The 16,896-nt window shown below is 48.8% G+C and overlaps 2 protein-coding genes across 4 annotated transcripts; both read left to right on the forward strand.

Moving 5' to 3' along the window:
- The first annotated feature begins 48 nt into the window (after positions 1-48).
- slc22a15 (solute carrier family 22 member 15) lies at positions 49-5,896 on the forward strand. Of its 2 annotated transcripts, none has more exons than XM_019860273.1 (13): positions 49-245; positions 940-1,068; positions 1,158-1,290; positions 1,774-1,938; positions 2,139-2,268; positions 2,353-2,413; positions 2,656-2,816; positions 2,959-3,099; positions 3,989-4,074; positions 4,452-4,560; positions 4,641-4,713; positions 4,929-5,084; positions 5,231-5,513. In XM_019860273.1, the coding sequence occupies exons 1-13, from the start codon at positions 162-164 to the stop codon at positions 5,291-5,293; spliced, it is 1,491 nt and encodes a 496-aa protein (XP_019715832.1). In that variant the 5' UTR covers positions 49-161; the 3' UTR covers positions 5,294-5,513. The 2 variants fall into 2 exon arrangements, with proteins under 2 accessions (XP_019715832.1, XP_019715834.1); XM_019860275.1 differs by lacking the exon at positions 5,231-5,513 and adding an exon at positions 5,520-5,896 and having other exon boundaries at positions 52-245.
- A 1,282-nt stretch (positions 5,897-7,178) lies between these two features.
- Positions 7,179-14,988, forward strand: LOC109510152 (TBC1 domain family member 12-like). 2 transcript variants are annotated; one of them, XM_019860271.1, is made up of 13 exons: positions 7,179-7,925; positions 8,771-8,906; positions 9,335-9,429; positions 9,739-9,821; positions 9,963-10,080; positions 10,636-10,742; positions 10,994-11,080; positions 11,161-11,255; positions 11,332-11,403; positions 11,757-11,885; positions 11,951-12,060; positions 12,141-12,399; positions 13,192-14,988. In XM_019860271.1, the coding sequence occupies exons 1-13, from the start codon at positions 7,186-7,188 to the stop codon at positions 13,261-13,263; spliced, it is 2,103 nt and encodes a 700-aa protein (XP_019715830.1). In that variant the 5' UTR covers positions 7,179-7,185; the 3' UTR covers positions 13,264-14,988. The 2 variants fall into 2 exon arrangements, with proteins under 2 accessions (XP_019715830.1, XP_019715831.1); XM_019860272.1 differs by having other exon boundaries at positions 7,179-7,898.
- Positions 14,989-16,896: the final 1,908 nt, after the last annotated feature.

The raw sequence follows: 16,896 nt of genomic DNA on the forward strand, positions 1-16,896 counted from the left end.
AATTTGAATTTGTGGATGAGACATTTCGCAAAAACAATTACTAAATTTATAACAAATGCTTTGCTTTGCAACATGGCGGCGTCTTGAAAACCAAGCCGGAAGTGCTAGTGGTGGTTGCTCTTGCTAGTCATCTTTGCGGCTGCCCTCTGTCGGCAGTCGGGATGGATGTGGAGGAGGCTTTTCAGGTGGTGGGCGAGTTCGGCGCCTACCAGAAACGAGCCGTAGCCGTCCTGGCTCTGACTCAGGTGAGGCTTGCCCACCTTCAAACAGTCTAACTTGCGTACAAACGACAGCAAAATACACGTAACCTGAGCCAAATCCGCAAACAAGTCCGAGTGGTCCTCTTCTTGTGGTGACGTGGCGCGCGTCGAAAAGATTTTTGGACACATGTATGACGACACATATGTTTGTATGTCTACACGACCTGTGCAGATGTTTGATTATTTTGCAGGTAAACACGCCATCCGTTGTCGCGAGTTCACTTCGTGCCAAACTCGCTTTAGAAAAGAACCTATTGTGACCGTTGAGATTCTTGGATGAAGTTAAAACAGATTTTGACATAGATTCCACACAATATCCGAATCACTATTCAATTCGGCTTTCATACAACATGTTTGTAATTATTTTTTCAACCTACAGTGCTCGTTTTGTTTATTTGGGTGCTTCTGCTCGGACTCGTGACGTATTCCTTGGTCGGATATAGTCGCAGTCTAATGACGTACACCACGAACGCCGCCTGGTCTGAAATGTCCCAACAGGGAAAAGTGTATTCACGCATATTCCATCGACAACACACACAGAAGCAAAACGGTTCTGGACAAAATAAAGCAATAGGAATAGGTAGTAAAAAGATGTCCATTCTAAGCGACTCGGGATCGTCAACCTGGCGTATGCTGCAGATGATGTCATTTGAGCTGCATGTCTGCGCATGTGTTTCAGGTGTATATGGCGTGCCAATCCATGTTGGTGGTTTTGGTGGGAGCATCTCCAGAGTTCCACGTGGAGAAGCACGACGGCGTCCAGTCGTCGGTCACGTTTTTCGGGGACGTAGACTCCATCGTGACCGAGGTGAGAAAACGTTCGCGTGCGGGCAGCACCTCTGCCAGGATGCCGTGAGCGCTGCTCTTCCTTTTGTGCCGCCCCCTCGTCCTCCTCAGTGGCTCCTGGTCAAGCAGCAGGCCTACAAGGTCAATTTAGCCGGATCGCTTTTCTTCGCCGGCCTCCTGCTCGGGAGCTTCATCTTCGGGCCGCTCTCTGACGCCGTCGGGAGGAGACCCGTCTACCTGACGGGTGAGGGCTCACATTTGGACGCGCTGGGTGACGGCGTGATCCGACAGTATCAAGTAAAACTGCATGACGTGACCTACAGCATATCTTGACATAATAACATGACCCAAAAATGACACGTGACAACAGAACGTGGAAGGCCTGCCATGACATGCACAAATGACATGGGAGCATGTGACATGTCAACATGACAGGAAAAATTAGGCCCAACGGGATAACATAACATGAACTGTGTGACACACCATGACATGACATGTCAAGATGATGGCGGAAAATGAGGCCTGACAACATGTTACATGACAATATAGCCTGATGACATGACATGAAACACATGAAACCTTGATATGACACTGCAACGCTTATCATGTCCCAACAACGCCAACTCATGACACGGCAGGCCAATGCAATGCACAGCGACACGACACAACCCGACACGGCGCGGTTTTCCATGGCAAGGTTTGATGAGCGTGGCGTGTTGGGGCGCAGCTCTGTTCTTGGAGGTGCTTCTAGGTTACGTGACGGCGGCGGCTCCCAGCTACGAGGTGTTTGCCGTGTCGCGCCTCCTGGTGGGCCTGATGAACGGCGCTATCGGCTTGGTCAGCTTCATCCTCACACAGGAGTACGTGGGCAAGTCCTACTGGGCCATAACTGGTATGCAGTTCCTTGTTCTCACTTAGACTGGATGTGAAAGTGACATTTCTGTCACTCATTCCTTTGTAAATATTTTTTTGTGGACTGTTGAAGTGAATGATTGAATGCATTTTTGCACAAAAGGCTACTTGACAACAGGGAAGTGTCGGAATGCTATTTTTTTTTTTATTTGTTGTTTGTTTTGCATTTCTCTCCGGCAGGGACGCTGACCAGCATGACGTTTGCGGTGGGCATCGCCCTCTTTGCAGCTCTGGGTTTCGCCATTAGGCCGTGGAGGACTCTGGCGGCGGCGGCCAACACTTGGGGGGTCCTCTGCTTCCTGCTGTCTGCGTGAGTGCCCGCGCCCACTCGGTCGCGGCTGGCAAGGCGACGGCTGACCTTTTTCTTCGGCGTGGCCGTCTCCCGTGTCGCCAGAATGCTTCCGGAGTCTCCTCGCTGGCTCTACTGTCGTCGTCGCACCGAGCGAGCGCAGGAGGTCAGTGGAAGCAATGTCCAGGATCCTTATTTGCAATTTTCGTACTGGGGTGGAAAAGCTGCTTTTGTGTGTGTGTGTGTGTGTGTGTGTGTGTGTGTGTGTGTGTGTGTGTGTGTGTGTGTGTGTGTGTGTGTGTGTCGGGGGTGAGTCGTGTTGCATTTCTGCTCTCAATTTGCTCAATGTGGTACTTTATTGATTGGATCACTGTGAGCTTAACTGGCAAATTGTGTGTGCGATTGGAGGTGATGCGCTTCATGGCGCTGATGAACGGTCGCCCCGCGCACAAGTTGAGTCTGAGGCCGGCGGACGGCCACGATGACAGCGACGGTGGCAGGCTGGGCATCTTGCAGTTGGCTTCCCATCCTCTCCTTCGCCTTAGGACGCTCCTGCTCATGTATATCTGGTGAGGATCGTCTCTTGACCTCGCGTAGCCATGGCGACCCTACACAGGCAGCAGAAAGATGCAACATCACCTTATCAGTTCAATAAAAAATTTACTTGGTCTGCGTGTGTGTGTGCGTATGTGTATGCGTGTGTCTCTCCAGGTACGTGTGCAGTCTAGTGTACTACGGCCTGACGCTGGGCGCTGGTGACATGTCCGGAAATCGTTACCTGAATGTGGCCATGTATGGCCTCGTAGAGCTGCCCGCCTACCCGCTCTGCGTCTACTTTATGAACCAACCCTGGTGAGACACACACACACACACACACACACACACACACACACACACACACACGCACACACGCACACGCACACACACACATTTTTATCATCATCAGTCATTTAGGTCAACGTCGGCTAAATCAGAGATCCTCAGAGAACGTCTGGAGTGAGTTGGCTGCAATGACAGGAAAATAGAATAATTTTGCCCACCCCATTTGAATTTTTTTTCTTAAAAACAAACAAAAAACAAAAGTTTCAAATACTGTATGAATTTTGTTCCCCTTGAGGATTGTGTCCCACTAGGTGATGATTCTTCAGACAAAAAAAAAAAAAATCCACTTTTATATCTTTGTTTGAAGCTTGAGATGTGGCAAAAGGTCAAAAAGTTCAAGGGGGAAAGCCACAAAATTGTTACACTAGTTTGTTAATTCATTACTGGTATTTTGCAATCAAAAGCACATTTTCATTGTTGCTGGTATTTTATAGCACAAAATGATTGTTGGAAAAATGATGAGCATCAAAGTCACTGTTGTGCATGGGGGACAAAAAAAAAATCTATTTTAATCAAATGTTTAATGACTCTATAATTAACTCGTTGTCAGTACCAGTGCATTAAAACTGGCAAACGAAAAAAAAATGGTTGCCGGTCCACGAACAGCATGTACTTGTCTCAACCGGTTGAGGACCACGACTGTAGTGTCCCATACTTAGCGATCCTGTCACTTAGCGCTAGAGGGAGTCCCGCTGCCAGTTTGCGCGAGACAGGTGGGCCATTGTCACCATGACAAGGAATATACTTTAGGAAGGTGTCTATCATGGTTGATCCTTGGTGTAGTTTGAGCAAAGCGTGCCATACAGACGCGTCTTTGGGGGGAAAAAAAAAATCCTGAACGTGTGACTGTGTGTTTCAGGGCTGGGCGGAGGAAGAGTTTGTCGGGTTTCTTGTGTTTGGCTGCGTGTGCCTGCCTCTGCACCATCTTCATCCCGGAGGACACAGGTGAGATGCGCTCGCAAGGAGAGGGCAAAGTAGGCGTGGCCGGAAACATGCGCTCATCTTTAACTGGATCCCATCCAAATGTCTGGTGGAATTGGGGGGCGGGGGGAAACATGCGTAAGTGGGCGTACTGACATCCACATCTTCATACAAACCCGTGGGGGAAAAAAACATTCCTAAAATACAGAAGCAAAATTAGGGAGATGAGAAAATAAATCAATGTCATCATATTAATAGATAAGAAAATTATTTTTTTTAAAAACAAGGGAGGGGTTAACTGCTCTTTTATCTCAACAAGTTTTATTTTGTTGGGTTAGCGTGTGAGATGGCGCCGCATGCATGGATTGCAAACCCAGCCATTGATCTGCTTTTGCGTGTAGAGTCGTCACTGGGCTCGACCTCCTTGGCGCTGTTGGGAAAGCTGACGGTGAGCGCAGCGTTCAACATCGTCTACGTGTACACGTCAGAGCTGTACCCCACCGTGGTCAGGTGAGCGCAGGCGCAGCCACCCGGGCGTCAAGCACCCGCGTGCGGGCGCAATCGCCTGAGTCTCGTTTGGCCGCTTTCAGGAACGCCGGCCTGGGAGTTTGCGCCATGTCCTGCAGAGTGGGAGGGATTCTCGCCCCCTTTGTTCCTTCCATGGTGAGTGAGTGAGTGAGTGAGTGCCTTCCCTTCCTTCCTCGACTCACCATTTGAATTGATTTGATTGATTTTTTTATCCAGTTTGTTCTTTTCTTCCTTCTTTGGTGCCAAATGTATGATGAATATGGTGAATATTAGTGCTGTGACCTTCTCACGGGACTCATGAACTGTCTGTCTGTCTGGTTGTACCTCCCACGATGCTGCGCATCTCGCAGCGCGCGTTGGCCACAGCCGTTCCGTTCGGGGTTTTCTGTTTGAGCGGCCTCTCTGCCGGCGCTTTGGTGCTCCTGCTGCCCGAGACCCTCAACGCGCCGCCGGCGCACACCCTGGAGCAGCTCCTTCCCGCCCGCAGACGAGTTCTGGAGAGCAAGGTGACGCACGCGCAGTCGCATATGAAGTGGCTGAAAATGGAGTAAAATGGCAAATGTTCTTGAAAACACACCGGCGGGGGTCTTCAAGCCTCTTACTCAATGGCCGGTTTTCTCCGTATCTGGTCCTCATGAGCCCCTCTCCCCAGCCTGATTTCGATGTCCCCCTTGCTCCAACACCCCGGAATCAAATGATCACGTTCCCTCTGTGACTTGCGCAAAGCTTGCTGATGATGAGCTGATGATCCTTTGAATCAGCTGCGTTGGAGCAAGGTAACGTCTGAAACGGGCCGGGGCTAGATAGGGTCTCACGAGGACCAGACTTGGAGAGAATTTAGTTGACTTGAGTAGTTGAAAATGTGCCTGTTTGGCGAGTGATCGGTCATTTGACGCTGTCGTTATTTGCCGCACGTTTCTTGGCCCGCTCCTGTTCCCCAGCCACTCCTCTACCAAGATGACGAGTGAGAAATGACAAGCAAGTGTCAAAAGAAGTCACTGGGGCCATTTTCAAGGTGGAGCGGCGCATCCGACAGTCCATGGGACCTCAGGCTGGCCGGTGGCCTTGCCTCCAAGTGGGCGTCACAAGCGGGGAAAGATGCGGATCGTACCACCCAAAATTGCAAAAGAGCATTTTAAATTATTTTTTTGCAATGCCTTCTCAGATTGTTTCACGATGAAACCTGTTTGAGTGGTGCTAATTATTTTTATTCACGTGTACAGATGTTTATAAATGGTCTATTTTTTTCATGAATAGTTTTTTTCTTTTCTTCAGTGATGTTAAAAAAGGAACAGATGAAGGGATGCCTTCAAATCAACATGAAGTGCTTCTTCCGTCTACAAAATAATGTAGAAAGTGTAACTAATTACAAGAAAATAATGTCAAGTCACATGAGGATGACTGAAAGGATGCATGTCGTTTTTTTCCATAATTTAAAACATATCACATATGATTCTTGACTTTTCGAGGCCTCTCCGTCATTAGCGTGATTATTACTTTTTTACTTGGGTAAACTGTCATCAATTTAGGATGTGCCGCGCCCCGAAGCCATTTACAATCACCTTTCAATCTGTTTGCCATGATTTTGTTGCCACGATGGATGATTGTCAAAGTCATCGACTTTGACAATTTGTAGTCCCGGCAAGAGCTTTGTCTGAGATCGGTACTGGTACGAAGATGTTTGAAAAGATAGGTGCCTACCATTGACTGAATTCATGTTGTTTACAGTATGTGCATTATGGAGAGAATCACATTTAACCTGAGATGAAAAATTGATATTTTTGATGAAAATTGGTCAAAATGGCTTAGTCGTGTTTCAACTGGTTGACCTGATTTAAATGCGCTCTTTTCGACTTGATTTTGCTCTAAGGTATGCTTCCTTTCTAACCTTTTCAAAAAGGTGAAAATGAATATGGTGACCCGAGTACATAGATGTCTACATAGATGTCAACGTGAACGCTATTACTTATTTTATTGTTTTTAATTTGTGTCAATCACGTGACGTGCATTTAACCAATAGGTAGCACAGGCCAGATTTAGCTTTCGGTGAGGGATTGCTTGTGCTGTTCCAATTATGGCCACCGTGTGTCGCTACTGAATGAAAGCAGGGAGTAGGTCAACAATGACGTCATTGCGAGAGTATTTCAAGATGGCGCCGGAATGTTGCTGGAATGCCGCCGCCGACAGATGAAAAAACGACAACAGGCTACATTTAGCGCATTTGAGCTCTTTTGTCCGCAAGCCGACGCCGACTCGCCCCTGGGGAGGATGTTGTGTTGCCGCAAATGAGCGCGTCAGGCCCGTAAAGCGTCAGCTAGTCCCCCAGCTGCCCCCCGGGCCAACCTCTCCGACCTCCTGGGCATGCGGCTAAGATGCGGCTAAGATGCTAACCTCCTCCCGCTGCGGTTTTGGGCCGACGGGGCGGGCTGGGCGGTTCGAGACTCGAGCCGGCCGGCGGGCCTAAGGCTCATGGCGGCGCTCATGGAGCTCGCGGGCTCGGTGGTCGTCGACGTGAACGACAACGAGGAGGAAGGTGGCGGCGTCAGACGAGCGGCGACGGCGCTCAAACGTCCGGTGACGCGGCAAGTAGGTGACGAAGCTGGCGGGATGCTGGACTTGGCGCAGCGCTGCCTCCGGGACCCCCGCGGCCTGAACGGAAGCACCGAGTCACAGTGTGAGGAGGAGGAGGCGGAAAATGAGTCGGCGGGTAGACGAGGAAAAAGAGGAACCGGCCTTCCCGCTTCTTGTCCAGCTGCGCTCGGGGCTCGAGTGTCAATCGACTCGACGGGTTCGGTCGGGCAGCCATGTTCGGGAAAAGCACCGGGGACGTGTCCATGCTCGCAACCGCAAGCAGGCGTCATGCCCAATGGGCGTGCTGACGGTTGCGCCTCGGACCGGCCGCAGGCGGTCGTCAACGGGGACTGTCATGCCGCCACCGAGGTCCGAGACGACCGCAGTGACCGGCCCGTCTCCGCGCAACTCTACGAGTCGGCCTCAAGCGCCGCCGGACCCCCCTCGCCAGAGCCGTCAGCCTCCTCCGAACTGAGCGACGACAACTCGCCCTCCGAGGAAGACGAGGAGGACCTTGCCGGACCCGCTTGGGTCGTCAGGCCTCAAACTTTGAGGACCGAAGCGAACCTTAGCATGTCGCTCAGCTGCGACGCCACCCCGCTGTCGCCCCTCGACGAGGCGAGCTTCTGCTTCGGGGAGCACTGCGGCGACTTTCGGGGAGTTTTAGAAGCGGGCCGACGCCAGAGTGCACCCGAACAGGACCTGCGAGCGCAGGCGAACTGCGACGAGAGCGCTCTCGCCCCCACGAGGTTCGGAATTGTTCACTTCTTCACCAGGTACAATACAGTACTTGAATCGACACAATGCGAGGAGGGATTTGTCAACACGGTGCAATAACTTCCCTTGATGAGACGTACAGGAGCGCCGCTAAACGCCCTCCAGGCCCCCCAATTCATTCCAACGATTATTTAATAATCCAATAATCAGAAAAATAGATGTTTAATTTTTCAACCCTTTAGTGAAACAAACCAAAAAAGCATAACGTTATTTCAAATTGACAGTGCAGAAAACGTAAGTGGATGCTTTAGCGACTGCTTTGCTCTGGAACAAATTTTGATTGGTGATTTCCAAAGCAAAAGCTGATGTTTGCAAATGTCATCAATTCACGGGGATGCAAGTTTGCCTTTGTGGGGGGTGACAGAAATGAGCTTACAATTACAAGCTCATCTTTACTTTCAAAATAAGACAAAAGCTCGCAAACTCCTGTTTTACTTAAGAATCACCAATTTTGCTGATTTTTCCTGACAGATGTTACGGCCAAAACCCGGGATTGAATCAGAAAGTTTGCTTTTACATTTTCTGCGCAATCCATTTGAAATACTGTCTTATTTTTTATCTGATTCATTGAGTAATCTAACAAAAAAATCTACAGAAGAATTGATTATTACACATTATTACTGGTTGTAATGATAGGACTACTGTATACACACACACACACATACAGTGTCAGTCATCCACCGAGAAGGAGTACACTGCCCACAATGCATCTTGCGTTCCCTCTGAGGCGTGTCGCAACACCTCGCGTCACGTCACACTTCCTGCCCGCCATCGTCCTGCACTTCCTTCCTCTTGCGGCCGAGCGCCGCTTTCAACTGTGATCTTGTCCCGTCCCCACCCGCAGGAGCCTGTTCCCTCGGAGAGCCAAAGAATCCACGCCGCCGTCCCACAATGCACCAGGTTGGCGACTGTTCGGCAAGCCCAGAGAGGATGCCGGCAAAGACGGAGGAGGACCCGGCGCCTCGTGCTCCGCCGAGCAGGTTGGTGCGAGCGTCACGAGTGCTGTGATTGGCTGGCCTCATCGTGCGGTCGTCACGTGGTCTGGCCTGTGTGGTTCCCAAGCCAGCAGCCTTTTCTGGAAGAGTTGGACGCGCACCACTGATCCCATGACGCCCCTCATCTTGATGACAAGCGCGAGCGTGATCATTCAAACGTTTTATATAGCGTTTGTCCACGTGCGGGCGGGTTTGGGGGAGTTGTGGAGTCTTTGTCAGCTGACTGCCGGGAAGCGCGGCATGCACCAGCCAAGCGCAGGGCTCATATAGACACAATGTACTGGTCACCGGTCAACGACAAGGCGCATATAGACAAACGTCGGACTGGTCGATGTCATGGCAAATGGGTGAAGGGTGTCCCAGAAGAACTGTGGGCTTCAGTGGACTTACACAATGGTCTTGTTTGTGCACAGGTGTCTCCTCAGCGCCCCCCAGCGGCGGGACGGAGGAAGAACCTGGACTTCGAGCCCCTCTCCACCACAGCGCTCATCTTGGAGGACCGCCCGCCGTCAGTACCTCTGGTGCAAGTACTAGTTGCAGCGTCAGGATTTAGTAGTAGCAGCGGTGTTAGTGCGAGCAGAAGTCATATTAGTCCTGACCGCTGGTAGCAGGATTTTCCCCTGCAGCGGGAAATTGCAGTCTGTTTTTATTTACGCTTAACCCACAACGTTCCAGCCGCACTGGAATTGGCGCTTTAATCGTATGGAGTGGTACGCACTTTGGTATTCCTGATTTGTTGCGAGATTGTGTCGTCTGCGTATGTCATGATTGGCACGTGTCCGCTGACGAGCGCGCCTCCTCGTGATTGGCTCCTTAGGAACCTTCCTGCCAAATCTGAGGAGGAAACACAAAGACACAAACTCGAGTACGAGGAGATGGTGGCTGGGGCCAAGAGGAGAGGTAATGCACGCGTTGACACTCTTTGAAAAAGAAGAAACAAAATGGTCTTTAGAAAGACCATCGCATTAAAATAAATGGGTGGGACGGAAGCAAATGCTGATTTTGTGTGTGTGTCTGTGTGTGCGTGCACCCGTGCAACAGAGTTAAAGGACGCCCAGAAGAAGAAGCGTCAGATGAAGGAGCGACATCGACACGAGGACAGCATCTCCAACGCCATGGTTGTCTGGAACACGCACATCCTACCCAACTGGGACGCCATGTGGGTGGATACGTGTGTGTGTGTGTGTGTGTGTGTGTGTGTGTGTGTGTTTTAAGTTTTTAAAAAATATATATTTTAATTGCAGGTCATTTATCCGTTGTAAGATTAACAAGAGCTCACACTAAGTATTGTGTCGTGAAAACTCGGAAGGCGTCACCTTGAAAGCGGTTTGAAAACAACCATCCGCCTAGCGCACGTCGCTACCGTCTCGCAGTCATCGGTTTTGCAAGATCCGGCTGCTAAGGGGAAAATGAAATGCCTCAAATGCACAGGCCAACGTGGATGTTGAGCTCTACGTCGCCGCCTTCTGGACGGAGATGACGTGCTGCCTCACCACAAAAGGGAACGTGAGGAATTTACAAAAAGGGAAACGGTTTTGCATTGTAATGCGACGCATCCCGCTCAAGCGTGCCGCTCGCTTCGCCCGGAAAGCTTTTCAATCAACAAAGACAAAAACCACGGACACTTCTCCTGCAATAGCAGCTGCCTTTGTGTGTTGTTGAGGCGCAATGCCGATGAGCGTCTTGACCGGCGTGTGCGTTTGTGCCCGTCTAGGAAGGCCACGCGTCGTGTGAGGGAGTTGTGGTGGCAAGGCCTTCCTCCCAGCGTGAGAGGGCGCGTGTGGAGCCTCGCCATCGGAAACGAGCTCAACATCACAGCGGGTGCGTACGCCAGATGAGTTCTCGCCGTTATTTATGAGCTCACCAAGCCCAGCGAATCCGTCTTGTCCCCACACCGCCGATTTGCACCGAGACGCACCCCAATCGCAAAGCGGCAGAGTGTTTGGGGGCGGGATATGCCACGTCTGCATATCCCGCCCCTTTTTTAAATGATGTATTTTATCAGGCTAGCTATCTCGCTATCCCGCCCCAAACCCGAAGAGAGCGCTGAGTGTCGTGTCGTGTTCCCGCAGAGCTGTATGACATCTTCCTGTGTCGCGCCAAAGAGAAATGGAGGAGCTACAGCGAGACCAGCTCAGTCAACAACGACAGCGAGAGCGGTGCGTCGCGCCCCGCCGCCAACTCCGCCCGCCCCCCTCCACGGGATGCTGACCTTTGAACCGTGTGCTTGCGTTGCCAGACGGCGGCGCCTCGCTCGCCGACAGAGAGTCCAGTCTGGACCTCATCAAGCTGGACATCTCCAGAACCTTCCCCTCGCTCTTCATATTCCAGAAGGTTTGACTGCGCCGCCGCCGCTTGACAGGAAGTGCTTGCTGTCACTTCCTCCTCCTCACAGTGTGCGTGTACGCAGGGTGGTCCCTACCACGACGTCCTTCACAGCGTCTTGGGAGCGTACACGTGCTACCGACCCGACATCGGATATGTAGGTCTCACACACACACACACACACACACACACACGCATGCACTCTGGTTTTCTTTTTCAAAGTTTGAAAGTAAAATGTAGAACCCCCCGCCCCCCCTTTTTTTTTCTTCTTAATTGACCTCCATTTTCTACATTTTGGGGCTGATTCAGACCAATCCATCCTCAGGCAGTTCAGATCATTCCATCTATCGGAGCCTATCCTAGCCGTCTTCGGGCAATAGGCGGGGGGACGGAAGATCAAAGGGGCTCCTCCCCACTCGCCGCACTTTACGTTCACGCATCAAATGGCCTTTCAGTCACAAAAACTGTGGGAGTGTTTTGAGGCGTGGTGCACGTTGGGTGTTTGCGCAGGTTCAGGGAATGTCCTTCATCGCCGCCGTCCTCATCCTCAACCTGGAGGAGGCCGACGCCTTTGTCACCTTTGCCAACTTGCTCAACAAACCGTGCCAGATGGCCTTCTTCCGCGTTGACCACGACCTGGTACGTTGGCGCGCACACCACATGCAGGCAGGCGGGCGTGCTTGACGTGGCTTGGGATTTTTCAGATGCTGAAGTATTTCGCCGTGTTCGAGGTGTTCTTCGAGGAGAACCTCCCGCGCCTCTTCAACCACTTCAGGAGCAACAAGCTGACGCCCGACCTCTACTTGATCGACTGGTGACTCGGCCGATCGCGCGGCACCGTCCGGCTCTTGGAGGCGGGGCTTTAACCTGAGTGTTTGTGTGTGCGCGCGGTAGGATCTTCACGCTGTACAGCAAGTCCCTCCCGTTGGACGTTGCGTGCCGCGTGTGGGACGTGTTCTGTCGCGACGGCGAGGAGAGCCTGTTCCGGACCGGCTTGGGTATTTTGCGCCTGTTCCAGGATGTCTTACTGCAGATGGACTTCATCCGCATGGCGCAGTTCCTCAGCCGGCTGCCCGAAGACCTTCAGGCGCACGCGCTCTTCGCCGCCATGGCCGCCACGCACATGATCAGCAGGAGCCGCCGCTGGGCTCAGGTTGGCCTACCGGCAAGTCCGCAAAAAAAGAAAAAAGATGCAATTAAGATTCTGATTAGACAGTGCAGTGGCGCCCAAAGATAAAAGTGAAAGTGACCCGACTTTGGGGGGGGTACCAGATAGCAGCCATCATTTGGTCGATATTTTATTGTTGTTGATTTTCTTTCAGATCGTAAGCCACCGTTTCCAAAAAGAGCCTTCAGGCCACTCCTAGCTCAAGTTTACTTGAATACAAAATGTCGAACAAAGAGAGTCGCTTCCCTGTGCCTTTTAGCACACTAGCTTAACGTCAACACTAAATAGCATCTGCCGGTGACTTGGGAACTATGCTCCGGGCGCGTACTGGTTCACTGCAACCGTAGGCACTCTTGAGGGCATTGCTCAGGGTTGCTGTTCTGTTATTCAGAGTGCACCAAAAATGCGATGATATTGCACTGCTTTCACTCTTTGACAACAAATCTTAGTGCCGCGCTGATGAGCTTTTCTTGGTGGCCAAGGTGGGCCCACCAGAAGGAGCAACACAAGTGTGAACAACACAGAAACACTTTCATTCTTTTGCAGTCTCATCGGTGATCATGAAATACAAAGTGCACTCGCTTTTTCTCATTCAAATAAACATTGCAAAAATTGTTTATTTTGCTGGATCAGGTTCAGGACATTTTTGCTCCTTTCCACGGGGAACGGAGCCTTTGAGTTATGAGCCTGGTCACAGAACAAATTGAACTTGTACCTCAAGGCGCCACTGTCCGTCGTAACGAGTCAATCGTTTTGTTGTTGTCGTTTTGCTTTCAGGTCTTCTCGTCGCTGCTGAAGGACAAAAACAAAGAGACGGACAACAGCGGAAGCCCGGCCCTCAGAAGCTAACGCTAGCCATGCGGCAGCGTCATCACCGTCCATTCCATCCGGCGTGACGCCCACATCCCCCCAGTCTTCTCCCCTAACATTTCGACAGCTTCCTCTTGGACATTTTTGGTCAATCATTGAGGAAGTGAAAGTTTTTTGCTCTGGGCCCGTGAAGTGGGTCAAAGGCAAAAATGGACTTGCTTAAGTGATACGCACAAACCGCAACGAAAGTTGAGAGGCAACATGAGTGTGTTTTGTTTTTTTCCCCTCTGCAAACGCATAACTCCCACTTGAGGGTCCTGCGTGTAACTTGAGTGAGTCGCCCCGCACTCCCTGACTGTGGCTGCGACTTCCGAGAGCGCCTGCATTGCTTTGAAAAGTTTTGGTTGGCTGGCAGCACCATCGCGTCTCCAAAAGTGTCATGCTCAAGAAAACAAAAACACCAAGACGTTTTCAACACTTTATAATGGATCGATTAATCTACAATATCAAAATTAATCAACAGTTATTTTGATCATTGACTTAAATGTCCAAATAATCTGATTTCAGCCTCTCAACAGGAAATACATTTCCGATTTCTGTCATCCTCCCCGAAAGCAGATTTAGATTCTCTTTGGAGTTTCGTTAAAACGGGTCATTTGCAACCATCGATGTTTCCGTTGGAAAACTAGCAACCTTTTTGCCAATTTTCTGTTACAAACCAAACCAGGAACTGAAGCAATCAACTCATGGGCACCAAAAAAAAAGTTTTGAATCGATGTCAAAAAGAGCTTTGCAGTTGCAACATGATCAACCTTTTCACCAAATAATCAACAATCATGCTAAATTACCAGTGATGGTAAAAAATGATTTCGCAGTAACCTTCAATGCAAAGTGTTCTTACTCGATTATCCAATTAATCGGTGAAATGATAGATATAATGATAGAATAACCGATTCTTAAAATATTTGACACCTGCAGCCCTTCTGTATGTGATTAAAATGGACCAAAGGTGGACGCAGAACATTTTTGCAGTTGGCTGTATTGTGCATGTGTGACTGACTTAGTCGCACACGCAAGCTGCAAAAGACGCAGATGCCGTTCGCTAGATGCCGCTGCCGCTTACTCGGTTCAGCGTGCAAGATGTGCCTGACGTCAAAGCAGAAAACCCGTTCATGCGGTCTACAAGGTTCCCTAGTTCCATTGTCATGTTACTTTTTTGACACGCTGACCAAAACTCCCCCCAAAGTGTCAGCGTGGGCCTCCTGAGAAAAGTTGAAAGTGACCGTGGAGCAAAGCGGACGATGTGGTCCTCCGTGACTTTGTGACCGTTTCCCGAGTAACAAGCGCTCTGTGGGTGCAAAGCCGTCGCCAAGACTCTCTGGCCAACCAACAAAGACAACCTCCGAATCAGTCCAAGTGATTGTTGTTACACTCCCGACCAGCAGGGGCAGCATTCCATTGAAATCCTGACCTGTTGTCTGTCGCCCATTTCAATCAAGCATTGAGATTGATTTGAACGTTTGGATGTTTTTTTCACAAAACGTTGTGGATTCATGTTACACAAAACAGTTTTATTTGAATGTGCTTTTTTTTCTATATCAAGATGCTTTTCAGCCTTGTTTTATTGTAACATTTTTAATGTACAGTTTTTTTCCCCCCCAATGGCTTCCAGGTAATGTAAATAAAGCGTAAGGGGGCAGGGGGAGCTTTTCATAAATGGCCACAAGTTAAACATGTAAATAAATAAATAATGTGTCCATCAGTGCTTTTGAAAAGTTCTACTTCTTCATGCAAACCATATAAAGTGATCTTGAGTGAAACAAACGTGATTCCCCCTCACCACACACACACACACACACACACACACACACACACACACACACACACACACACACAATGGAGCGGGGGTGTCTGCATTTGCCTTCTGCCTTGTGCGACAGTTGCTGCTGTCACCACCACACCGCCAGAGGGCGACCAAGTCACGCTGGACTGCTTCCGGACCTTCAAGGTACACAACTTGACCCGCTTCTGCACTTCAATCCCCCTTTTCGGTTGTTTCAAGCAATGGTTCAACTATTCGAATACAAACTTAAAATATTTGGTCATTATTTAAATACATATTGAATAACATATATTTGAATGTAATTTCATTTAAATATATTTTTAGCTATTTGAATGCATTTCGAGACGTATGTATACATATATATATATATATATATATATATATAGAGAGAGAGAGAGAGAGAGAGAGAGAGAGAGAGAGAGAGAGAGAGAGAGAGAGATACGTGTTGTCTACACTCAGTTGTTTTTGGAATTTATTTACCATAAAAATTGTAATGGTTGAATCAATGTTCATTTTGAACGATTTTAATTTAAAATCAATTTAAAGGTAGACTTGTCTTCGAAATTGAAGTTCAAATTCCATTCAAATTCATTTTAATAAGTAATTGCTTTTTTTATTGAGCTCATTTTTTTACATATTTTACATTTTTAAAATATAGACTAAAAGCTAGTGTTTTTAATTCTGCATTGGTGTCTGTATTTTAAATGTTATTCAAAAGTTTATTTGAATGTACTTTGACATATTCTAATGTTCGGATTATTGAAATTATTTTGATTACATTTAATGTCTTTCTTATTTAGATCCATTTTTGTTTCATGTTCTTTCAGTTCATTCCAATTAAAGGTAATGCAGTTGTAGTTTCAAATGTATTTTGCTCAGTCACCTTTTGTTTTTCAAAACTATATTAGTTTGGACATATTGTGAGGATAAGCGTTTCAAATTCATTACCTTAAATAAAAATGTAAGACTCAAATTAATAACATGTAATCTATTGTTTTAATTCACTAAAATCAATGTCTTTTATGGATTTGAAATAGAAAATCTAAATCATCATCATGATTTCAATTTAGTTCAGATTTGACTATATAAAGACCCAAATGAATAAAAACCAAGCTCAGTGCATTCCTTTAAGCTTAGTTTAATAATAATAATAATCATCATAATAATAGTAATAAGAATAATAAAAACGCTAAGGCTCAAAAACTACCCCCCCCCCCACCTAAAAAATGGATTGGCCCGAGAATGTGTACCGTGCGTGGACTTCCTTTGGCTGTTAAAGCCTGGGAGCCATCTTGAAAGTCAACTTCGGTCATCGCTCTGATTTCCGAGTTGAACGTCACCGAGGCGGGGGCGCCTTGAGCCAAACTTTTCAAAATGAGCGCTGTTTGTGCGTCCCCATGGCAACCGATCACCTCAGGTATTTCCGAATGGGACGTGTGCGTGTGTGTGTGTGTGTGTGTGTGTGTGTGTAGGGGGGCGTGGGGGCTCCCGACTGATCCCAGTCTGGGGTCTATCCTGTGGAGGCGGGGTTGGAGGGGAAGTGGGAGCCGCTTGCCCCCAGGGGTCTCCGGGATGGCGCGGCGATGCCGGCTTTCAAATAACTCACGCACACACACAAAATCCCACCAAAAAGAGTGAATTGTGTAACTTCACTCTCCAAAAATCACGTGGTTGTGATTGAGGGGACGGCAATGATGTTGAATGATTGTTGGGATTAATGGAATAGGAATAAATTGTACTTAATTTGTGCAAATAAAGTCCCCATGTAAACGTTTTCTCGTTATTAGGCAGAATGCAGACTGTTTGCCTCATGTTCCAAAAACCTGTTA

The sequence above is a fragment of the Hippocampus comes genome, unplaced genomic scaffold, assembly GCF_001891065.2.
Source record: "Hippocampus comes isolate QL1 unplaced genomic scaffold, H_comes_QL1_v1.1 scaffold39, whole genome shotgun sequence".
NCBI classification, from domain to species: Eukaryota; Metazoa; Chordata; class Actinopteri; order Syngnathiformes; family Syngnathidae; genus Hippocampus; species Hippocampus comes.